The 25,121-nt window shown below is 42.8% G+C and overlaps 1 protein-coding gene across 3 annotated transcripts; it reads right to left on the bottom strand.

Annotated features, from left to right (window-relative positions):
• Positions 1 to 200: 200 nt before the first annotated feature.
• On the bottom strand, positions 201 to 18,662 carry nexn (nexilin (F actin binding protein)). 3 transcript variants are annotated; one of them, XM_047155744.2, is made up of 15 exons: positions 18,435 to 18,661; positions 14,616 to 14,940; positions 14,164 to 14,355; positions 13,816 to 13,903; positions 13,558 to 13,706; positions 11,949 to 12,152; positions 11,647 to 11,823; positions 10,916 to 11,104; positions 9,473 to 9,667; positions 8,478 to 8,525; positions 6,525 to 6,719; positions 6,170 to 6,391; positions 4,697 to 4,885; positions 3,678 to 4,035; positions 201 to 1,322 (listed from the first exon to the last, which is right to left on the bottom strand). In XM_047155744.2, the coding sequence occupies exons 2-15, from the start codon at positions 14,859 to 14,861 to the stop codon at positions 1,309 to 1,311; spliced, it is 2,466 nt and encodes an 821-aa protein (XP_047011700.1). In that variant the 5' UTR covers positions 14,862 to 14,940; positions 18,435 to 18,661; the 3' UTR covers positions 201 to 1,308. The 3 variants fall into 3 exon arrangements, with proteins under 3 accessions (XP_047011700.1, XP_017324009.1, XP_047011701.1); XM_017468520.3 differs by lacking the exon at positions 8,478 to 8,525 and having other exon boundaries at positions 18,435 to 18,659; XM_047155745.2 differs by lacking the exons at positions 11,647 to 11,823; positions 11,949 to 12,152 and having other exon boundaries at positions 18,435 to 18,662.
• Between the last annotated feature and the right edge of the window lie 6,459 nt (positions 18,663 to 25,121).

Genomic DNA, 25,121 nt, shown 5'->3' with positions numbered 1-25,121 from the left:
ATCCTCCAAGCAGATATTTTGTTGGCTTTTTTTTATTATTTACACTGCGTAAACACATACTTGAATTAATATCTCACTGTATTGCATTTGTGTGTTAATATTTTGAAAATCTCAAAGACTCTACAGAAACAGGACTTCCGTTGCTCTTCGGTTGACGATCAGGTCGTCGGTGACGCCAAAAAAAATGACGGCACGCGGGGTTGAGTTTTTGTACGTTTTATTAAAAGTTTAAATATCACAAATACCGATTCCGTTTCTAACCTAACCTCACCGTATGCAAACCTCAGCAGAGTGTTTAATCACGACAGTCTTTAACTCAACATAAAAACACATGGCCTTATGAAAACGTGAACAATTCGTCAACTTTAAATCACAGACGGGATGAAAACCGTTGTTCCTGCATTGTTTAAAAAAAAATCTTTTTAAATAATAATAATAATAATAATAATAATAATAATAATAATAAAAGTACTGTTAAAGGACCGGATCACTCAGAAATCAGTGAGCTAACGACTGAGGAGTAACAACTGACTCACATGGGTGTTGATTAGTTTTCCAGAACGGCGGCTCTGACAGTAGCACAGCTTTATATTAATGCGCTCGTTCTGATACGTTACGGTTTCCATAGTAACAACGAGTTACAAAGGATACAAAGAAAATCGTTGACGCGGTGAAGTTTGTGTATCGCTTAAGGAAGGAGTCTCCAGTGTCAGCGCTTTGTAACAGTCCGAGGTGAAGCCGTAGCTGTAAGGTTTCTGACATGTCCGGGACAGATGGGTTCACGCTTTGGCGGGTTTATATATAGTTTTAGATAGAGTTTTACAGTTCAATAAACGTCACGATTCCGTGTTTTTTTCAGATTTCTGAGCAAACCGATTCCGTTAAACAGTCGACTTTCCTTCATTCCTCCGTAAAAGAAAAGAAACAGCAGTTGACCCTGTTGCGTTACTCAAGACGTGAATCTTTTTCGGATCGCGGTGTCGGTATGAGCGACTCGTGAGAACTGCGCGTCTGTTTTTGGGGCAGATTCGCCAAAAGTCTTCTTTCCGTAGGCGAGGGCAGCTTTCGCATGTAAACAACACGGCTTTCACTTCAACTTCGAGCGGATTCTTCGGAGGAATGGTGAAAACACACACACACGCGCGCGCACACACACACACACACACACACACACACACACACACACACACAGGCTGCTTTCTTCCTCTGAAGAAGAATGTTTGGCCCTACCATGAGATATGAACGTCAAAAAGACATGAAAAAGACAGGGAAAGTTCCGGAGAGAGAGAGAGAGAGCGATGGGGCGCGTCAGTAGTCCTCAGCTGGAGAGAGAGAGAGAGAGAGAGAGAGAGAGAGAGAGAGAGTCATGATCATGAGGTAGATGAAACTAGATGAGCAGCGACGGATCATTCATAAATGATTCGTCCTTTACAAATGACTCCTTTACTCGAGTCATCAGGAGACTCGATACATAAAACAAGCGCTAAGGACTACATTCAGAGTTGGTGGGTTTTTTTCTTCTTCTTCCAAATGTAATGTTAATAGTGACGCAGGGAAAGTTCTGGGTATTCAGAGTCGGGTTACGCAGCTGTTTAACCCTCCTGTTACTTCCATGTTGGGGAAAAAAAAGTTCCATCCACTATGTTATGGGTCCAAATGACTTCCACAGTTTTAAATACACAAAACACACAGCAGAGAACAGCTTGAAACCGTAAACAAACAGCTTAAAGAAGTAAACAAAGGGTCACGAACTTATATATGTATATAAGTTCGTGACCTTAAATGAGGAAAGTCAAAACATTTCAAAGAGAAAAAGAGAGATGAACCAGTCGTTCAGACCTCTCAAACTGACCCATAACATAACAGGAGGGTGAAGCTGATGTTCCGGGCTCTTTATTAAGATATTAAGCGAATAGTCTGATTATTAGAATTGCCTCCCAGCTTTTAAATACAAGTGCTCACCTTTAAACCTAAAAAAAAAAATGTAAAAAGAAGCGTTAGGGATAGAAAATACGGACTGAAGAAGTAAACAGCAAAGTTAACTTCAGAACTTTTTTCATAACTCGAGATGTTTGGAGTTACGTCTGAGGTCTGGATAGCGTTGTAGGCAATTTCGGGAATTAAATCCTCGCCGCGCACTCGGACTCTGAATACGGCCCAAGGACTGAAGGTCGGAATCGGATATATTTAGAAACAGATCAGTGTTAAACGACATTTCAGAATTTGTTGACCGGAGAAATGACGTCTCTTTTGCGAATAGGCCTGCTGTCATGGCCTCTGTGTGTTACATCATACAGCGTTAGCAAACTAACAGGGGTGAACTAGCTTACGTTCACACTTAGCAAGCTGGCATTGGGTGAAAATTTGTTAGTGGAGAGAAGAAAATTCTGCTGTCAGTACATAAATATGTTTTAAAAAATGACATAAAGGGGTGTGGCCTCTAGAAAGAAGGAGGTGTGGCCTCTGTGTACATGAATGCAATTAAAGCAGGTGTGTCCCCTTGTCTGTGAGTAAGGTAAGTGTGGCTTCTGTGCCTTTAAGGCCTAATAAAAGGAGTCTTGTTATCTGTGACTATCAGTATTAGTAAAGGGGGCATGGCCTCTTGGCTGTAATAGTAAAGAAGGTGTGGTCTCTGTGCCTTTCAGTATTAGTAAAAAGGAGGTATAGCTTCTGTGACTATCAGTATTAGTGAAGGAGGTGTGGCCTGTTGGCTGTAATAGTAAATAAGGTGTGGTCTCTGTGCCTATCAGTATTAGTGAAGGAGGTGTGGCCTGTTGGCTGTAATAGTAAAGAAGGTGTGGTCTCTGTGCCTATCAGTATCAGTAAGGAAGGTGTGGCCTCTGTGACTATCAGTATTAGTGAAGGAGGTGTGGCCTGTTGGCTGTAATAGTAAAGAAGGTGTGGTCTCTGTGCCTATCAGTATTAGTGAAGGAGGTGTAGGCCAATTGGCTGTAATAGTAAATAAGGTGTGGTCTCTGTGCCTATCAGTATTAGTGAAGGAGGTGTGGCCTGTTGGCTGTAATAGTAAAGAAGGTGTGATCTCTGTGCCTTTCAGTATCAGTAAGGAAGGTGTGGCCTCTGTGCCTATCGGTATTAGTGAAGGAGGTGTGGCCTGTTGGCTGTAATAGTAAATAAGGTGTGGTCTCTGTGCCTATCAGTATTAGTGAAGGAGGTGTGGCCTGTTGGCTGATAGTAAGGAAGGTGTGGCCTCTGTGCCTATCAGTATTAGTAAAGGAGGTGTGGCATCCATGCCTGCTACTCCCAGTGAAGGAGGAGTGGCTCTGTGTCTGTCAGTCTCAATGAAAAGGTGTGGCCTCTGTGTCTGTCCGTCACAATGAAGGAGGCGTGGCCTGTATCTCTCACAATATTACATACAGTGTAACTCGCACAGTATTGAAATCAGTGGCTACTTTAAATGTATAATTCATACATCATGTATCAAGATAAATTGTTGTAAATTATAAACGTGGCTTGTGTAATTATTATGTGGAATGTGGTTAATATGTTTCCGCTCAGACTCTTCACAAGAATAAGTGAATAAGTGAAATGATTCAGAACACCCATCACTACAGAAGAGGATAAAGGGGGATGCAGTTTATTTGGAGTTAGTAGCAGGATTAGAAGGAACGCTGGCATGCGCTGGTTAACAGGAAGTGACATCGGCGGCGGCGGCTTACTCTCTATAGTGAGGATACACGTGCTGGCGGCGCTGCCGCGGCTGTTCACGGCCTTGCACATGTACTCGCCCTCGTCCTCTGGGAAGGTCTCAGGCAGGTAGAGGCAGTAGGTCTCGCCACGCTCGATGTACTGATAATCCTCGCAGTCCTGCAGCAGCTCACCCTCGAACCACCACGTCACCTCAGGCTTGGGCTCGCCCGTGATCTTCACCGTGAAGCGCACAGGCTCGGAGTCCACCACCGTCTGGTTCCTCAAGGGCTTTTTGAACCACGGAGCGCCCGACCGGCCGTGATCGTCCTCCTCATCGTAGGAGCCGTTCACAACGCTGCCTTCCTCTTCATCTTCATCCTCCTTTTTCTGACACATACACCACAACATGTTTCAGGGTCCATGGAGAGAAAAATCCAAAAAGTCCAAAGCGTGCATGCAGATCCATCATGCATTAAGAGGGATGCATCAAACACAGTATCGTTAGGGGGTTTTGTCTGAGTTTGATCTGGATGAATAGTTATTAATATTCCAGACTGGTTTATTTCATGAGCTTCAGGAGGATCTAGCTAACTCTGATCACTCGTCTGATCAGTGCATCTATTTCATTTACATTCACGGCATTATTAAGGGCAGACGCCCTTATCCAGAGCGACTTACATTTATCTCATTTATATTTAACTGAGCAGTTGAGGGTTAAGGGCCTCGCTCGAGGGCCCAACAGTGGTAGCTTGGCAGTGCCGGGATTTGAACTCCTGACCTTCTGATCATTCACCCAGATCCTTTAACCACTGAGCCTCCACTGCCTCATTTCAGCACCAACTCACTAACTGATCTGTAGGTAAAACACACAAAAAAACTAACACGCGTGCAACCATCTACGCGAGCATGCTCCCCACAGCTAACACAGCCCTTTTAGTTCAAAGCGTCGGATTTCATTTTAGAACGAAGCATGACATGGAATTTCCCCCCCATCATGCAGAACGTCCAACAGTTAGCTCTGAAACAAAGCGTCCCACAAGACTTTTACATTTTGGAGAGCGGCGTCGATTTCCTGCTGCTCGAAATGCATCCTCTGGAGCTTCTGCTCTTCGATCCTCCTCTTCTCCTCCTCCTCACGTGCTTTGGCCATCTGCTCGAACCGTGCGCGCATGTCCACTTTCTGCTTGAACGGCGCGTCCTCCATTTTCACGGCGCCCTTCGTGTCCTCGTCCTCATCCTGCAGGGAAGAAAAAGCACATGTCACCAAAGACATTTGGGTTTGAGATCAAAAGATGTAGATGGGACGAGAGGTTAGGATTCCAGCTTTTATGTTTCTCCCTTCAGTCTCCTCTTCGGGTTGGGTGAAGGTCTGGTGATTGACTTGAACAGTCTAAGACCTTCCACTTTCTCCCCTGATGAAGTCCTTTGTTGAGGTGGCAGTGTGTTTTGGATCGTTGTCCTTCTGCATGATGAAGTTCCGCACGATTCATCGGATGCATTTCTCCGTAAATTGTCAGACAGGATGTTCCTGTAGACGTCTGAATTCCTTCTGCTGCTACATCATGAGTTCCATCATCAATAAAGATCAGTGAGAATGTTCCAGAAGCAGCCGTGCAACCCCAAGCCATGACGCTACCTCCACCGTGTTTCACAGATCAGCTTGTATGTTTTGTTTCATGAGCAGATCCTTTCTTTCTCCACACTTTGTCCTTTCCATCACTTTGGTAGAGGTTCATCTTGGTTTGTGGATCATCTCTGTATTATCTTGTCTCATGCCCTCTATATTTCTTCTCTCGAAGTCTTCTTTGCACGGTGGATTGTGATACCTTCACCCCTGCCCTGCGGAGGTTGTCGGTGATGTCACTGACTGTTTTGGGTTTTTCTTCACAGCTCTCTCAGAACGTTTCCGTCATCACCTGTTGTCGTTCTCCTCGGCCGACCCGTTCGGTATCTGTCGCTCGGTACACCGGTGGGTTCTTTCTTTTTCAGGACGTTCCTGAAATTGTTATTGTATCGGCTATACCCGATGCTTGTGCAATGCCTCTGATGGATTTTCCCTCTTTCTCTCAGCTTCAAAATGCCTTCCTGTTCTCCCATAGACAGCTCTCTGATCTTCATGTTGGTTTAACCTTTTTAACAACAAATGCAGTCTTCACAGGTGAAATTGAAGGCTAAAACCGAGACTAGATGTTCAGAGCTATTTATCGTTTAAACAATCGATTGTTTGAACAGTCGAACAGGTCACACCTGGATAACAAGAAACACCTGTCAGGCACACGTTCCAATATTTTTGCTCGCCTACAAATTGGGTGGTCTGAAACAAAATGTGCTATGTTCCTGATAAGTTTCCTGATTAAAAAGCTCCTGGTCTAAAAAAAAGTTGGTTGTTTTCCCACCGCTACAGTTTGCTTTTGTAGTTGTGCGTATGGTGTGTTGTAATCCTGAAGCTCGGTATTTTCATCCCACTACGTACACGGTAAATAAATAATAAATCTAGATCTGTCATGTTTGTGGCCCATACCTCCGCACAGCGCTCCGCTTCCCGCTCCTTGATTTCCTCATCGATGGCTTTCCTCCTCGCTCTCTCCTCTTCGATCTTCCTCTGGATCTCCTCCTCCGTGAGCTCTTTGATCTTCTCAAACTTCACCTTCAGGTTCTTGGCATGGATGGAGCCGGTTCTCTTCAGTTTTGTCAGCTCCTGGTACTCGGAGCTCACCACCTCCGTCGTCTCGTTGATCTCCTCCTGGGACACACAAGCACGCACACACACACACACACGCACACGCCACAGAATTAGTCGGACATTGGAGTTCGTGTGATCACTTTGTAGATAATATACAGACTTCTACAGTAAGAATAGTAAGATTGATATTTACCTCGCCCATCTCCTGACGTATCTGCTCAAACTCTTTCTTCTCCATCTCCATCTTCTTACGCCGTGCCTCCTCCTTCTTTTTCCGCTCCTCCTCCTCTTTCATCTTCATCATCTCCTCGAAATTGATCTCCAGCTTCCCAGGATGCATTGCTTCCTGCGATTCCGTCCTCACCAGGGTGTCGTCCTCGTCCTGCACCTGCAGGGACAGATGCAGGGATAAAAGCTTATAAGTACAAGCACCTCAGGGCCAAGTAAGGTAATGTTAATAAACGATACATTTTAAAATTCTTGCACTTTAATATATATAACGTTTATGAGCTCTACGTATGATCCGATATGAGTCTCAACGCAAAAGATGCTAACGTCGGAGACCGAACACGTCCGACATATTTATAATTATCTGCTGCATGTAAAAAATAAATAAATAAATAATGATTTTAATCCATAAGAGCTGAAACAGACAGCAGTCACTGCTTTAGTCACTTTAGTAATCAGCATCAGGCAGAATTACAGCCATGAGAATGAAAACACATCACAGTGTTATTTACGCTGTTTAATATCATGCGTGCTCTATGCTCGTGTGCCAAATTATAAATAAAGACTTCACAGAGTAGAACATAATATGAGCGAATAGAACAGAATGCAATAGAATTCCAAGTGAACAGAACAGATTAATAGAATAGCGTACGGAACAAAATAAAACACGATAAAATTCGATTCATTAGAGAAGGACAAGAGAAGAGAATAAAACTAAATGGAATACAATGAAATATAATGCGACTAACAAGAACACAATGGAATTCGTTTCAGTAGAATTGAACTAAATAGAATAAGGACGGAATCCAAATTTTATGAGAATAGAATACACTGAAGAGAACAAAATTCAGCTGAATCCCAATAGAACAGGACCAAGTGGAATGGAATAGAATCCAGCCAAACAGATGAGAAACAGAATACAACTAAAGTACAGTAGAATGGCAGAACTAAATAGCATAGAGTGTAAGATAGTTCGATAAGAGAGAATAGAATGCAGCTAAAAGGAACAGAGTGAAATAGAACTGAACAGAAAGGAGTACAGCCAAATAGAATAGAAGAGAATTTAATGGACTAGAATAGAAATATACGAGAATGGAATAGAATATATAGAATAATTTGACTCTGATAGAATAAGAGAATGTAACAAAATGGAATGGAATAGAATAGAACTAAATAGCACGGATCGGTGGATAATTCAATAAGAGAGGATAGAATACAGCTAAAAAGAACTGAAATAAACAGCAGAATAGAATGGAGTACGGCTGAATAGAGCAGGACAGGACAGAACAGAATAGATTATAAACTAAATAGAATAGAGTCGAATAGAACAGAATAGAATAGACAGAAACAGAATCAAAGAGAACAGAATGGAGTAGAATAAAACAGAATAGAACATAATAGAATAGAATAAAGTAGAACAGAATAGAATAGAGTACACCTAAGTAGAAGAGAATAAAATAGAATGGACCCGAATATAATAGGAGTCCAAAGAAATAGAATCAAATAGAACATAATAGAATCAATTAGAATAGAATAGAGTGCAACTAAGTAGAATAGAATAAAATAGAATGGACCAGAATATAATAGAGTACAATTCAATAGAATCAAATAGAATAGAATCTAATAGAATAAGAATAGAACAGAATAGCGTAGAACCATAACGGAACAGAATAGAGTACAACTAAATAGAATAGAATGAAATAGAATAGAACAGAAACTGTTTTTTTACAGTCCAATCAAACAGGCTTGCATCTACCAGGATCCTATTACTTACATCTATTACTTATACGTACATATCATATTCATGAGGCTCAGTAACCATGACAACAGCACATTATTTTTATATATTAGTTTTGCCTGATATCCTTCAATTGTTAAATATATCTGACCTGTAGAGTTTAAATAGAAAGTGCCTTACTTCTCCTGCCCCGAGCGCCGGCGTATCGCCCTGATCCCGGGACCCGCTCTTTGAGAGACAAAATGCAGAGAAGCACAGCAGCGTCGCACCACGTGAGCACACCTTCATACACTTCATTACCGTGACAGACATTTCTACTTCCTCTCAGCGACAGTGAGATTAGAGCTCTTTCCTCGTGTTTAACCTTCCGTTCTCTTCCAGTTTCATGTAATAATAAATAATATCGGGCACATTAAAGGTGCAACAGAAACCAGAAGGAAGGGGTTAAAGATAGGTAAAAGAAGAAGAATAATAAGTACTTCATATTAGAGTAAGCAGGAAACTGACGATATTGTGTGCTCAGATGATATACGGGTTAGCAAGCATACATCCGCCGTGCGGACACGCAGGCATTCTGGGTTATGGTTACATTAAGACTCTCCTGGCTAAATGTTTCAAGAATTGAACAAAAGATAAACCGGCCAGTCGCCAGTCGCACCAGATGAACTTAAGTTTCAAGATGTAGCACTATATCAGAGTTTAGGAAAGAAACACCACACATATAAACTAGCGTGATAAATCAGAGTGAACCACAAAGTTAGCTGGCTGTACTGTAGCGAGCTAGCATGTTGAGCGATAAGCTACAGAGAGGCGAATTGATTAAATGAGAGAAATGGAAAGATAGATATAGAGATAGATGGAGGGAGATGGATATATAGAGAGTTAGATATAGGTAGAGAGACAGATGTGTATATATGGTATATAACGCTAGATTTATGCGAAATACTTTCAAGTATAGGACCGGACAGAATTATTATCAAAACTAAGGTTCAGCTGGTGACAACTGACAGAAGGAGTGTTACCTCAGGGCCATCACCGAATAACCGAATCCAAAATGGCTCCCCAGAAGTGTGGAGGCCATTTTGTATTCAGCTGATATTAACTCTCAGAGCCAACGCATGCAGATTCATGCGAATCTGGAAAGGATCGTCCCCATTTTCACCGTTTCGCCTCACCATGTTCTTGCGAGCCTCGGCGAACAGCCTCTTCTCCTCCTCCAGGCGACGCTTGGCCTCTTCCTCCTTCCTCTTCTGCTCTTCCTCACGTCTCTGCCTCTCCAGTTCCTCGAAGCTGATGGTCAGTTTACCTGGATTGTCCCCGGCGTCGACGCTCATGGCAGCCAGCAGGATGTCGTCTTCGTCGTCCAGATGCTGAAAACAACGCGAGAGCTGTGTAAGATGTGTTAGCAAACCGGGGATCATGACACGCAGCTCAATGCTCATGTCTGCAGTTTATAACTATGCTATTTATGCTAACGTCGTCCGCTTCCGTCTGATGCTTCGTGATCGCAAAAGATTGGAAATCTGACAGGACAGTTGAGATGAGCCCAATGGACCCCTTCATGCTAGGACATTAAAGCCCAATCCTGGTGTTAAGTCGTGCTAGCTCTGGCTAATTGTGAGTAATTAACACGTTTTGAATGCAAAAGCTTTACTTTTGACCCACTTGTAACAATAATCCAGGTATTTTACTGTATCATGTACAGTTTATTCATAAATATCTTTTCAAGCTAGCGATAAGTTAGCGATAACGCTAAATGATACTAAGGAATCAACCGTTTTTGTTTTTATGCTAATAAAATAAAGCCATGCTAGCTCCTCATGGTTAAATCTGTGCCAATACATTTGGAAAATTTAGAACAAATAGATTACTTAAGACTCATATTTATTCCAGGTATGTTACTGTATTATGGGAAGTGTATTTGAAAATACGTTTTCAAACCAGCATTAAGTCTGCACTTTTATGCTAGTAAAATAACAGTCATGTAGCATGCTAGCATTTATGCAAGTTTATACATAAAAAAAAAAAAAATGCTACCTGGTGGCTAATGCCTTTTATGAACTTAATAAAAGTGAACTATTAACTAAATGCCTTTTATTATTATGTTTAGCGCAGTCTATTTACGTAATAAGCTAAGTTGTTAAGTCATGCTAGTACGACAGGACCGATGTTTGAGGAATTGAGAAATTTTCAGGTTTTAAAGGTTCGATTCCTTGACACCCAGACATGACATATATAACGACACTAATAATAAATCTAACAACCAAAATGCTGATAAAACATGCTACTGTACACGTTGGCTAATATCTTTCATTTGCTGTTAGCTGTGCTAGCATGTCTGCTCTGCTTCTGAGCTCAAAGCCTTTCGTACACGTTTGTACGTCTTGAAACGGACGCGCTTGCATATTTAACTATCAGTGCAATGTGCGTAATGTGTTCAGGACCATCGAAATAAGGAAACGTCGGAGATTTTTCGTGCTAGACTTTAGCGTATAGCGTAAGTGCGCGATCCGAGACGTGGCTATAGTTAGCTAGCTGTGTCAGTGATATATATTTAGCATGCTGTGTTTGTTTTTTGTTGTATTTTTTATTTTTTTTTAATCAGTGACTGATCTGACCATGCTCTTTCGGGCGTCGGCGAACGCCTTCCTCTCCTCCAGGATGCGTCTCTTCCTTTCTTCCTCCACACGTTTGTGTTCATCCTCCAGTCTCTGTCGTTCTAGCTCCTCGAAGCTGAGCCTCAGTTTCCCCGGCCGGATCTCGTCCTTCTCGCTCTGTTCGGTGGTCACGTCCTCGTCATCCTGAGGCTGGACCACGTGAAGACACAAACCACAGTATTTGTGCTTTTGTAAAAACGTTACAGTAAACCCCCCCCCCCCCCCCCCCCCCCTCAAAAGAACGTTAAATCAATCAATCAATCTGGCGTTCTTTCTTCCGAGAACTTTTATACGTAAGGAATCAGAAAGCAACACAATAATCAACAACACCTAGGTGTGATGAAGCGGAGTCGCTCAGTACGTTCACACGGACAACAATAATCTGATGTTAACCCGATTAAGACGATACTCTGATTAAGAAACTAGCATGTAAACGGAGATTTCTGATGATCTTAATCCGACTAAAGTTATACACGGAGTAAACACAGATGGAATTAAGACGTGTGGAGTGTTCCTGTTTTAGTCGCATTACGGACATGTACACACCGTAATCACACCATGTGGGAGTTTTCACCGCATTGTGCGACGCCATGAGAGTCAGGATTAGTCTTGTGGACGTTAAGTGTAACTATAAACAGATTTTTTTAAAAAGGGGGCGGAGTATGGACCAAAAAGGGTGTTAAAGGGTGTACCATGCCCATTTTGGCCTCCTCGAAAGCTTTCCTCTCCTCCTGGAGCCTCCTCCTGGCCTCCTCCTCGGCCTGCTTCCTCTGCTGCTCCTGCCTCTCCTTCTCCTGCTCCTCGAACGTCAGACGCAGCTTCCCTGGAGTCACGCGCTCCTTCTCTTTCCCCTCGGCCTCCTCGTCATCCTGCGCAACCAAAATACATCAGATTAATCGACGTCCCTGTTTTCTGAAGAAGCTTCACTGTGCTCTTTTCTGCCCTTCGTTCCAGTCACAGATCCACCTTCCCACCCCCCACCGATCCACCCGACCTGGTTTGTGGAAACGGAGCGTCGCTTGGCCTCTCTGAACGAGCGCCGGTTCTCGTCGTATCTCTTCTTCTTCTCCTCCTCGGTCCTCTTCTTCATCTCCTCCTCTCGACTCTTCTCCATGTCCTCGAAGTTCACGCTGATCTTCCCGGGTTGTTTCTGCGCTTTAGCCGGGACGACTCGCACCAAGACGCTGTTGTCTCCGTCCTGTGGACGGAATGGAGTTCACAAATCGGACGTCAGCATCGGACCGGCGTGGTGTGAAACGTACCAAAGTGTGCGCACCCTTAACGCGTGAGATCTTCGCCTAAACAATCCAAACTCCTTATTAAAGCACCCGAGTTCTTATTTTAAAACAGGTTTCTGTTCAAGATTACCTTACGTGCTCCATTACACTGCTCGTACGCTAAGCGAAATCCAAAAACGTGCCCATGGGTCTCCATGGGTCTCACCTTTAAGTCTGCTGATATTGAGTCAAAACCAGTTATTAAGCCGTTAGCAGCAGGACATCACGACAGCAGATTTTCTCCACCTCGGGTTGGAATTATGAGCACAAAAAGAATAAATCCATCATGTGATCACTAGCTGGAGCAATTCTCACCAACAGAAGTGTCTAGATTTCTCCAGATCTCCAACGTGACCCCTTTTTCTGTTGATATTGTCGATATATCGTGCGTTAGCTGTTAAGAGATGGCGACGGAAATTTACAAGAAGAAAAAAACCTGAAGAAGAAGAAGAAGAAGAAGCGACGGGTGTGTGATCGGGATGGTTGTCATGAGCAGACGTGTTCCTGTATCCTGCTCTGACACACACACACACACACACACACACACAAAGAGACCCAGACGAGTTGTAGCTCAGCCCTCGCCGTTCTGCTGGCTCAGCTGTTTGCTCTGAACGAGTCCCAGCGCCTAATTCACTCCGAAAAAGTGGCTGACCTCTCGTTTTAGACCGCATGGGAAACAGTTGCCGGTCACATGTCGTCCGGACCTGCCAGATTTACTGCCTCGGTACAGAGTCAGAGTTCTGGGGCAGATGCGATGTAGACGATTGTTCCACGTGAGTGCTATGTTTATTTTGAAACAAACGATTTGGCCCCTTATTGTTCTCTCATTCCTGACCCACAATCGTTTATGAAACGCTTCGGCCGGTACGGATCTAATTAACGGCGGTCTCAGCGTCTAGCACGCTTCCGCCAGTAAAGAGCACAACATTCCAGGCGCTATTTTAAACCACTGTCTCCACACGCCACGTGTTAGCGCTCTGAAGTGATGCCCGGCGCTGCTAACGCCAGCCGGCCGGATACGATACCTCCGAAGATACAGAAACTACGCAGCGTTTTGTCGGCCGTTATTTCTGTTTTCGCTTTAATTAATCGGCGTAAATGAGGAATAAACCCGTTATAGGAAAATAATGTCGTACTTTTTAATCCGTTTATCGTTACATTTCATATAGGCGCTGTAAACAGTCGTTCCCGATCCAGCCTGTCTCTCGAAGACAAAAAAAAAAAACGCGCGTTTGTCGTGTTAGCGAGAAACCGCAAAGAAAAATCAGAAAACTTTACGTTAAAGCGCTGACACCGGAGACTCCTTCCCTAAACGTGCTCGCTCACCTCCTCCGCCTTCTTGGCCAGCTCCTTCTGAATCTTGGCCTTCTCCAAGGCCTCCTGAGTGACGCGCTTCTTCCTCTCTTCCTCCGTCTTCCTCCTCTGGTCTTCCTTCCTCTGCTTCTCCATCTCAGCAAACTTCCCCTTCACGCTGCCTGTGGAGACAGAAACGGGATTACGGATTAAAAAGAAGATGTAGGTTTGGATTTCTGGTCGCTTTCAGGACGCCGGTGTCTGCCTGTGTTTTCACGTCTTCCGACTCACCGATGATCTTGGGGACGTACGACTTCTCAACCTTGGCCGGTTGGACTTCCTCCTCCTCCTCGTCGCTGGAGGCGAGCAGCTCTTTTATCTGCGGAGGATGAGACAGCAGGTTGTTGTGAGGTTAGAAAGGGTTTATCTGGGGGATCATCTGCTTTTATACGGCCTGCGCCGTGATTACACCGTAATGGCTGGTAATCCTATAAGTACAGCATGCAGCGAGGAAACCGATTGGACCTTCTATAGTCATGTGACCAGCGTCTCCTGCAAAGTCTTTAAATATCCATCATTTTTTCTGAATCGGGACGCATGTTATTTATTTTTTGGATACACCGACGCTCACATACTGACCATCTGCTTTTTGCGCATCCTCTCTCGCTCTTTGACGTACTGCTCCTTGCGTTTCTTCTGCTCCTCCTCGCTCCTCATGCGGTTCCTCTCCTCCCTGACCTTCTGCATGGCCTCAAACTTGCTCTTGACGTCCCCTTTGCCTGATTTTGGGATGTAGCTTTTCTGCACTGGTTTTTTGGACTTGAGGAGTCTCTTTGGGAAGAAAGTAAGAAGGATGAGGGACGTTCAAAAGGAGGACGTTCAAAAGGAGGACGTGCTTGAACCTAACATGACTTATCTGATTCATTGAAGAACCTCCAACGGGCATCCTATCGAGCCACGTCGTCTCTTTATACCACTTTGACATCAATGGCATTTATTGGAAAATCCCCCGATTTTATATATTTTATATTTCTGTGCTGATCAATCAAAGACCTTCATACTCTTAGTGGAAATAAAGGTCTCCTCCATACCTCTTGTTTCAGCGCGACGTCTGTCGGGTCGGCTCCGCCCGTCTCCGTCGAGCCGTCCTCGAAGGTCCCGACGTCGTTCATGTTTCTCACCTCAGTGATGCCGGCGTCGGAGCTCTTCTGCGGCCTTTCGCGCTTTCTCGTCCTGCCGGTCTTCTTTGTGTCCGCTTCCTCCGTCACGCCGTTCATTTCCTCCTCCTGAGTCGTGGGGTTCTCCGTGTCATCTAGGTGGCTTACGATGTCGGTCATTCTGGCGTCTCTCCGTTAGACGGGATGATGAGGCCTAAAGATGGATCCTTCAGATGAAGCCTGTGATGAAGCGGCGCGCCTGAAGGAAAGAGAGAACCAAATCAACAGACATCAAAGCAAAGCGGCGTATAAGGAAGAAGTTTAAGGAAGCATAATTAGGCACACCAATATAATGATCACACTTTAGGCAAAGAACCACCATCTTTATACCAGCGGGGCCAAACTGAATTCATGTAACATCAGATTAACCTCATTACATTAACATCGCCATAAAAAAACCCCCACGGTTTTACCATACAGTGTCTTGCATAAGTATTCACCCCCCTTGAACTTTTCTAGATTTTTACAACCTGAGCTGAAATGGACTAAACTGGGATTATGTGTCAATCATTTTTTGGTCAGGTTTTGCCAGTAGATGAGTTTACAGCCCTGACCTTATCGCTCTATTTTGCCCCCTCGAGACACCTAGAAAGAGACTAGCTCTGTATTTCTAATCTTTCAACTCGATTACGGTCCACGATATGATTTTAATTGATAGCGTACACTCTAAATTCCTCTAAAATTCCTCTACATGCATGCTTTGGCTCTGTGGCTGATTTGATCGGTTCCAAGTGATGACGAGACCCTGTAGTATTAGACAAGACAAGCTTCTCACAGTCCAGTAATCGCACAACAACACCTGGTACAGAGTGATGGCGGAGTATGACAATGTCATTTGAAGTTAGTATATGAAATCTTGGACATAAATTTGTAGAAATTATTTCCATGACTTAAAGGAGGGCGGGTTTTTTTTTTTTTTGGGGGGGGGGGGGGGGGGGGGGGGTGTTATCTAGGAACATAACCAAATACGAATACATTGTTGAACAGAAACTATCACAGAAATCCATCATAGGTTCCAAATGGTATTTACAAATTTGTAACCATTACAAACCATCAGCTAGCAGTTAAAACCATTACCATTAATGGACTCCACTAGACATAACATGCCGCCAACAGAAAGCAGTAAACTACCAGTAGCATCCCAGTTATAACAATTTCCATTAAAACCATTAAAACCATTACAAATTCTATTCAGATTTCTATCGTTTGTTTGTATTTCAGTGAGGAATACAGATACAGGGTTTTTTTTGTTTTTTTTTTAAAGAAGCTTGAAAGAAATCTTAGGGCCAAACAAAGATTACAACATTACCCAGCGTTATTTAACACTGTTAATTAACAAGAAGGTCGACGCCGTGAGAGATGCATTTACCGCATCCTTACTAACTAACTGCCTGGTCAAGCTCACGGCGATTTCAACTAGACCACTAGTTTGTTTATAATTTGAGAAATACAAGCAGCCGAATTTGTTAGGAGATATTTCAAGTGCGTGCAAATAAAAGTGATAACGTATTTCTTTTTAACAGTCTTGCACACATCTCTAAGTGAGTGAGAGAGAGAGAGAGAGAGAGACCTGTCATGAACTACAATGATGTAGCTGAGGTCGAGAATCTGTCAAAGCCAGAAATTCACAAAGCCACGCCCACTTCTGGTTTAAACTGCAATACGGATACGGATATTTGGAACACATACAGCGTTTGCGTTCGACCAAAACACGAGCAAAGCGACAATACCGAACACGTTTTTTTTTTTTTTTTTTACGGAAACGTCATCAAACACGCGAACGCAACACGAGCGTTGGACGTCATTTCAAAGCTCCGTCGATTATCCTTATGTTTCTACGCCTTGTAATAACGTCACAGTCATAACGGTGAATATGTGGCGTCGTAATCCTTCGCTTTTTATAGGGAAATCTATTTTAGCTGTGTGATGAAGCGGTCTTAATGTCATCACGCCCGAGTTTCCCGAGCGTCCCTTTCCCCTTACGCTATCACGACCCCCTCGCCTCTCTTTCCCTCTCTCGAATTTAACGAGACGAAAACGAAACGAAACTCGAGAAAACCACGACGAGGCGTAAACTCCTCCGGCCCTGAAAATGACGGAAAACGTGACGTCTTGCCTCGGGCTTCACCTCCTGAAGACCGTTACAAAGCGCCGACGCCGGAGACTCCTTCCACGCACGTCAAGTCACGGAAGAATTTCAGCGTGGTAGTTAGTCATCTTTATGAAGCTCTAAAGTTGTGGTTTTTTTTGTATACTTTGAAATGGAGAGACGGTTTGCGTCGCGACGGGTTTTGGCGACGTGGTTTGTGGGACGCTAACGACTAAACCTTCTAGCAACCTGTCGGATAGACCGAACGTCGTGAGAACGTTCTCCACGGGGACGAAATCCCAGCACGATATGCAGAGGCTAAATTTAACTGCTGTCGGTGAGGGCCCATGTGACCCATGGCTATTTTTGAGGACAGCTATGTGGTGAGATTTGAGGGGGTCGGGGAAGAGGGCGTGTGTGGCGCGCGGGGGGGGTGGGGGGGGTGCGCGCTGAACACACACACACACACAGAGTGTATATCATTACACTTAAAAAATAGAAGAAGAAAAAAGAATGACGTTTTATAAACCATTATTTTTTTTCCACTGAATTGTTCCCAGCGTAAATTCTATTCTAAAACCTGCCCTCGAGTTTCTACGCCGTTTCTACTTCACATCCGAAGGACAGGATATAACTGACGAGTCTCTGATAGCGACCGTATCGAGTCAGTTTGCTGGTGGATGGATTTAAAAAAATCAGTTTTAGCACGTACACACGTACGCTAAATAATCCGACGTTGATTATTATCGAAATGTCCGCGGTATTAGCGTTGTCCCGAATACCGCACTGAATACCGGATACGTTCGTTTATCGCACCGAAAACTTCATATACACACGATATTTTTTTTTGAAGACGAAGTCGTCTGGAAAGTATGTTCAGCTCAGATCTGCCTTTAATTTACATTTGATGTTTATGTACGTTTATTTTTTATTAAAGTGGCTGTCGAGCGTGACCTTTACACCCAGGTAAAGGGAGGTATTTTTATTTAAATCGCGTTCTTTTTGTGAATCAGGGTTAATAACCGTGCCGTTTTAAGAAGAACGTTGACATCAGGTTCGGAAAATGTATAAAACACGGTCCATACGATGAATGAAATCAATTGGAAGGAAACTTCGTCAAAAAGAAAACACAAACTGAGAATAAAACCGTAAAAATAGGCCAACAACAATGCAATAAATAAGAGCATATATATATATATATATATATATATATATATATATATATATATATATATATATATATATGTATATATTAAGAACATGCGTACAAATAGAATAAAAGTTTAATACTTTTTTCTTTTTTTTTCTTCTTTACTTTTTTATTATTATGTAAAAGTAAGGCGGATAATAAAAGCCATGTTAAAAGTGTGAGAATAAATTTGTACCATTTTTTTTTTTTTTTTTTTTTTAAATCAGAGGAGCCTGACGTTATTATTATTATGATTAATTCTGTGAGAGACTCAGGTATACATTTAAAATACGTTTAAAATTCCAGCGTTTTTTTTTTTATCGATCGTTTCTACACACATACAATTATAAAATTTCACAACATTTAAAATTTTTTTTTTTTTTTTTTTTTTTTTTAAATCGATAATAAAACCTACCGGTTTGTAGTTCCTCCTCCTCCGAGTTCTCTCATAAGAACTTTTCCACAGCAAAAAAAATAAATAAACCTCTGGTGTCCACAGCGAGATCCAGATCCGTAATTCCACACTGCACTGTGTGTGCGCGAGTGTGTGTGTGTGTGTGAGAGAGAGTGTGTGACTGTATGTGTGTGTTACTTTGACAGACAGGAGAATGAGTGAAGCTTACAGACGGACCTGCCCTGGCCATAAAAGCCCTGTTATACTGACCACCGCATTCCGCACGCGTCACCACTCCACAGCTGTCACCCCCCACACACACACACACACACGGCTGCCCTTTTTACCCCCCCAGTTTCCTCTAACCCTGTCCTGTAGCTGAGCATTATGGGTCTTCAGAGCCATTTTTGTGCTTTGAGTAATTAGTGTTGAATCAACACCGACAGTTTTACAGAGTTTCTATCGTTCCATGACTGAACACCGTAAGAGTCCCTTCGACACCAGAACGCCTAAACTCGACCCGACACTGTCGAATGAATTTAGCGTCACAGTAATTCATCCAACACAGTGAGAGTGACTTCAACACCACTTAGCAACGCCGTGACAACAGTTACAACTCAACGCTACTGAAGTTACAAGCTAATTCAGCACCGTTAGGAGTTCATTAAACACTGCAGGTGTTCGTTCACCGGCACGCGAGGTCAATCAAGGTCGTGAAATCGTCAACACTATTGATTTTAGGACTTAAATGGACAGGACACACTTTGATGCAAGACTGCGGGAGATAATCCAACACCACGCGACTTTATTGAACGCCGTCGGAGTTTCTGTAACACTGCGGGAATAGCAATTTAGCATGGTAATTACAGTCATTCGACACGACGTAAGAACCGAAGAGCTCGTTTAACACTGTCAGAGTTCATCCGCGATCGCGACAGAGTGAACTCTACACTACGCGGCGCCCTCCACTAATATTGGCACCCTTGGTAAATATTTGTTTAAACTTTTGAGCTTTTGTTAAAAAAAAAAAAAAATTGCTCTCATGGATGTCAAACTATTACAAACACAACACAGGTTTATATAAATAAAATCTTTGTTAAATATAGTGTGCAACAATTATTGGCACCCTTTTAGTCAATACTTTGTGCAAGCTCCCTTTGTCGAGATAACAGCTCTGAGTCTTCTCCTATAACACTGATGAGGTTGGAGAACACATGGTGAGGGATCTGAGAGCGTTCCTCCGTACAGAATCTCTCCAGATCCTTCACATTTCGAGGTCCACGCTGGTGGACTCTCCTCTTCAGTTCACCCCACAGGGTTTCTATGGGGTTCGGGTCAGGGGACTGGGATGGTCATGGCAGGATCTTGATTTTGTGGTCAGTAAACCGTTTTTGTGTTGATTCTGATGATGTTTTGGATCATCGTCCTGCTGGAAGATCCAACCACGGCCCATTTGAAGCTTTCTGGCAGAGGCGGTCAGGTTTTCATTTAATATCTGATGATATCTGTTGTTCATGATGCCATGTTTGCACTGGAAAGAGTTTGTTTTGTTGTTTATTTACATATTTATTATTGAATGTATTGAATTTGTTAAATAATTATATATTTTTTACATTTACTGTACAGTTGCGGTGTTGAGGATTGAGCTATAAACACAAGGTATGTGTGTGTGTGTGTGTGTGTGTGTGTGTGTGTGTGTGTGTGTGAGGAGATATATCAGCGTTATCTTCATGACGCTTTTTGATAACCTAAATACCACAGCTACTCTGAGCCACGCACACACACACACACACACACACACACACACACACACACACACAGTCACAGCCCTGTTTATCAGCTCAGACTCAGACTGCGTCAGTGTAAGTGAAATGGAAAGAAGATGGCCGTAAAGACCACACTAGATTACAGTTACTGTAGATCTTTATTTACGTCCAGAGTTCTTCCTCGGGAACTTCCCGTGTGCTGAGGTTCTCTCTTACTAAAATAAGGAGGCTGAGGAGACAGCTGTCCTTCTCAACCATTTTATCTGAGCAGAGCAAATGGCTGCAGCCAAGAAATCTCTGACATCTCTGCAGCCTCGAGCAGTCCGTGTGGGATAATGTTCAGAAGTGTCCACGATGACAGTGCTGCTGAGTTCTGGACTCTGATTGGACAGAAGCTGGAGATTCATTTTTGGTTCTCAGGTTGTCTCACTGAGGGAATCTTTCAGTGCAGAACACTAAACGGAGTGATTCTCTATCAGAAAAAGCTCCACGCAGAACGCTTTGGGTGACGTTAAGAACCCTTGATTACCCAGGAACCCCTTTAAGAACCCCTAAAGAATGATTTTCTTTTTTCTAATGGTGTGTGTATTACTGGGTAAATGTGGAGTACAAACTCCAAATTATTGTTCATTATTTTCTTCCTTTGTAGAACCCTAAACCCAGTGTAACACTTAAAGAATCTTTTTGGAAGCTAGGAACCTTTAATTAGACAAAGAACCCTTGAAGAACCCGTTTTTTCCTCTAAAAGTGTGTATGTTAACTGGGTGAGTGTATGGTGTCAACAGTTAAACATTCTGCATCTTAGTACTTGTTCTGTAAGGGCTCGTTGTTTGATCATTAAGAGTTCTTCACCTTTTAAAGGGTTCGAATTGTTTTGGGTTTTTTTTTAAAACCAGGGTTCTCCTCGAGGGACAACTGAAGAACTTAAGGGTTCTAAGTTTCAGGCACAGAAAATGTGCAACTACTTATGATTTATTTTTTTCCTTTCGCGTACATCAGAAGTTCCTGCCGAAGTTTGCACTCAGACTTCACTCTGGGTTTTTGTTGTTGTTGTTGTTGTTGATGATGATTAAAGTATTGGCACCCTCGACTTTAAAACAATCTCGTTCTGATCCTGTGAAAGAAAACGTGACTGGGCCCAACACACGTTTGAACACATGGGGGGGGGGGGGGGGGGGGGGTACATGGCCACCTCCATGTTTGTCTCTTGCTAGCATCAAGCTAGCCAGCTAACTTTAATAAGCGATGTATATTTTCCGCTGTATAGTCAGTTATAGATTGTTTACTGTTGATGCTGTGAGCGGCCATGTCGATTTGACGTCACTCGCTGAACTCGGAGTTAGAGAAAAACCATCCCGAGCTCCCGAGTAGGAATTCCGAGTAGTCGAGGAGCGTTTTCTTTGCTCTTTTTTTTTTTCCTACTCTGAAGTCTTTACGAGCTACAAGTCAGGACCTTGAGTCGAATGCAGCATATTCTTTTCTCGGCGATTATTAGAGATGGTCGATGCTGAAACCTTTAGGATTCCCCGCTGTCTTGAGGATTCGCAGGATTCGTCCCGACGATCTATTTCTGCTCGCAGCTCTCCGCACGTCTTCACGTTTTCTTCATTCTCAGAGACAGATGAGGTCTCTCCCCCTTGCTTCAGCGTTTCATTTCATACGGATACTGTCGATTTTGTAGCTAAGCGCTGCCGCTGCAATCATAAAGACTGCCCTGAAGCTCATCTCAGGACTCTTACTCACAATATATCACACTCAGTACTGATTGTCTTTACTCTTATAGATCTGTATGCTGTAATGATTTATAATCGAACCCAGACGAGCGTGATTCACTCCATTTCAATCCATTTCTGGATTGTTCATTGGGAATCTAAATCTATATCGGGATTTCTGTAAAGCTGCTTCGTGAGAATGCTTTCCAGACGTTGTAGTGCGCTAGATGTTAAAGCGGGTAGCCATATCGGGAAAAGGATAAGTAATGGCTCCGATCGCAGCTGCTGACTCACTGACCGTCGGACTCATCTGCGTGGACTCGTCTGAGATCATCAGAGAAATGATTTCGCAAAGCAGATGGAGATAGATTTTGAGGTAAGACCGACTCTAATTTCCTCTGCCGCCCCTCCTCGCAGTGTGATTTTGTCCTTGAGGAAAGTCGGCGTGCGAATAAAGCGGCGTGGAGCTCAGCACCGCTCCTGTAACCTGAGGAGTGACCCAGCATGCATCTCTCTCTCTCTCTCACTCTCTCTCGGGGACGCTGCAAGACACTTGGATTTCATTTCGAGTCAAAAGGCTGAAGGTCAAATCTGCACTACCTTTGAGGAGATTCATAAAATAAAGCACTGGATAGGGTTCCTCTGTTCCTCAGGCCAAAGTGAAGTGTACAGGGCGACGGCCGAAAATAACACACACCTGTGCGCAGCGATCAGAGCAACAGGACAGCTAGCCTGCACACACACACACACACACACACACACACACACACACACACACACAGCTGCCATCGTCCCGCCTCCACACAACCCTCAGAACGCTCCATCCTTTTATTTTTTCTTTTTTTTTTTAGTCTTCCTTGTCATTGTTAAAATTTTTCACATTTTCTGGAGTATATACCAGTTCTGGATTCTGATTGGTCAGAAGGTGCTGATTAACTTTCTAGAACAGCAGCCCTGACAGTAGCGCAGGTTTCTTTTAAAGCGCTCGTTCCAATACCTTACCGTTTCCATAGAAACAGCTCATTCGCAGTGCGTACGTTCCACTAGTACTAAACAGAATAAACAAATGTGTGTAATCACTGATGTGGTGAAGTTTTCCGTAAGGAGAAATGTGTTTATTTACCGTTTACGGAAGGAGTCTCCAGTGTCAGCGCTTTGTAACAGTCAGAGGTTCAGCCGTAACTGTAAGTTTTCCGACGTCTTCAGGGGAGAGGTTTTAATGCTTCTTCTTTTTTTTCTCGGTAACATGACATGCTGCGTTTATTTTTATAAACTGGTGAGGGAATGACGATGATGTTTATAGCTACTATAATGTAAGTGAGAACAGGAACTAACATGTTGTCACAACATTGAATGTAACTATCAATGGTTAAAAAGTATGACGTGTGCAGAAGAGCAGTGTGTCCTCTGAAAATGGCGGCCCTGTGCTGAACAGCTCTCCGTCTCTGCTGGATGTGTTTACAGCAGTGCTATCGGCTCACGGTGGAGGCTAAATTAGGGTGTGTGAGAGAGCAGCGCTGGCCTCCTGCCCACGGTGACTTATCAATCCTGAATAACTTTCCCATGATGCACTGCTCTGATCACAGTTACACATCTAAAGCAGGGGTGGGGGGCAGGGACAAAACTGTACAAGATGGTAGAGTAGAACCACAGTAGAAAATAGAATTGGAATGGTATAGAATTAAATAGCATTGCATTAAGTTGTGCAGAATAGGATAAAACAGAATGGAACACAAAAGAACAGAATAGAATAGAATCTGTGTGGAATAGAATAGAAAAGAACAGAAAAGGAGGGCTGCAGAATAGAGTTCTGTAGAATACAATAGAATATGGTGGAATACCACAGAATAGAGTCTGTGCAGTATGCAGTTCTGTAGATCAGAACAGAGTATGAATGGCATAGAATACAACAGAATAGGAAAGGCAAAGAATGGAGCTGTATAGAATATAATAAAAAAAAGGTTCTGTAGAATAGAACAGAATAGGAATGGCATAGAATGGAGTTGCATAGAATAGAGTTGTGTTGAATAGAACAGACTAGGAATGGTATAGAATGGAGTTCTGTAGAATAGAATCTGTGCAGAACAAAGTTCTGTAGAATAGAGTAGAATCCTGTTGAATAAAGTCCTGAAGAATAGAATTGTGTTGAATAGAGTTCTGTAGAATAGAACAGAATAGAATATTGTTTAATAGAACTTGAACTAGAGTTCTGTACGATTGAACAGAACTGTATTTAATAGAGTTCTGTAGAATAGAATCGTATTGAACAGAGTTCTGTACAATAGAATTGTGTTTAACAGAGTTCTGTTGAATAGAATAGAATCGTATTGAATAGAGTTCTGTAGAATAGAATCGTGTTTAATAGTTCTGTACAACTGAATCGTGTTGAATAGTTAGAATAGAATCGTGTTGAATAGAGTTCTGTAGAATAGAATTGTGTTGAATAGAGTTCTGTGCAATAGAACTGTGTTTACCAGAGTTCTGTAGAATAGAATCGTATTGAATAGAGTTCTGTAGAATAGAATCGTGTTTAATAGTTCTGTACAATTGAATCGTGTTGAATAGTTAGAATAGAATCGTGTTGAATAGAGTTCTGTAGAATAGAATCGTGTTGAACAGAGTTCTGTAGAATAGAATTGTGTTTAATAGAGTTCTGTAGAATAGAATCGTGTTGAACAGAGTTCTGTAGAATAGAATCGTGTTTAATAGAGTTCTGTAGAATAGAATCGTGTTTAATAGTTCTGTACAATTGAATCGTGTTGAATAGTTAGAATAGAATCGTGTTGAATAGAGTTCTGTAGAATAGAATCGTGTTGAATAGAGTTCTGTAGAATAGAATCGTGTTGAATAGAGTTCTGTAGAATAGAATCGTGTTGAATAGAGTTCTGTAGAATAGAATCGTGTTTAATAGTTCTGTACAATTGAATCGTGTTGAATAGTTAGAATAGAATTGTGTTGAATAGAGTTCTGTAGAATAGAATCGTGTTGAACAGAGTTCTGTACAATAGAATTGTGTTTAATAGAGTTCTGTTGAATAGAATAGAATCGTATTGAATAGAGTTGTGTAGAATAGAATCGTGTTCGAGGTCAAAGCTGAAAAATGGTGAAACCTGAAAGCGGCCATCTCACCGCAGTGTAGCTGATTAAAACATGCGCTGCTTCTCCGCGCCGCCTGGTGGCAGTAATGGCCTGCTCGGGCTGCGGGTAAACTAAACAAATATACGGTGAGC

The sequence above is a fragment of the Ictalurus punctatus genome, chromosome 5, assembly GCF_001660625.3.
Source record: "Ictalurus punctatus breed USDA103 chromosome 5, Coco_2.0, whole genome shotgun sequence".
Taxonomy (NCBI): Eukaryota; Metazoa; Chordata; class Actinopteri; order Siluriformes; family Ictaluridae; genus Ictalurus; species Ictalurus punctatus.
Note: the sequence above shows the minus strand (reverse complement) of the source record. Positions and strands in the feature narration are given on the sequence as shown.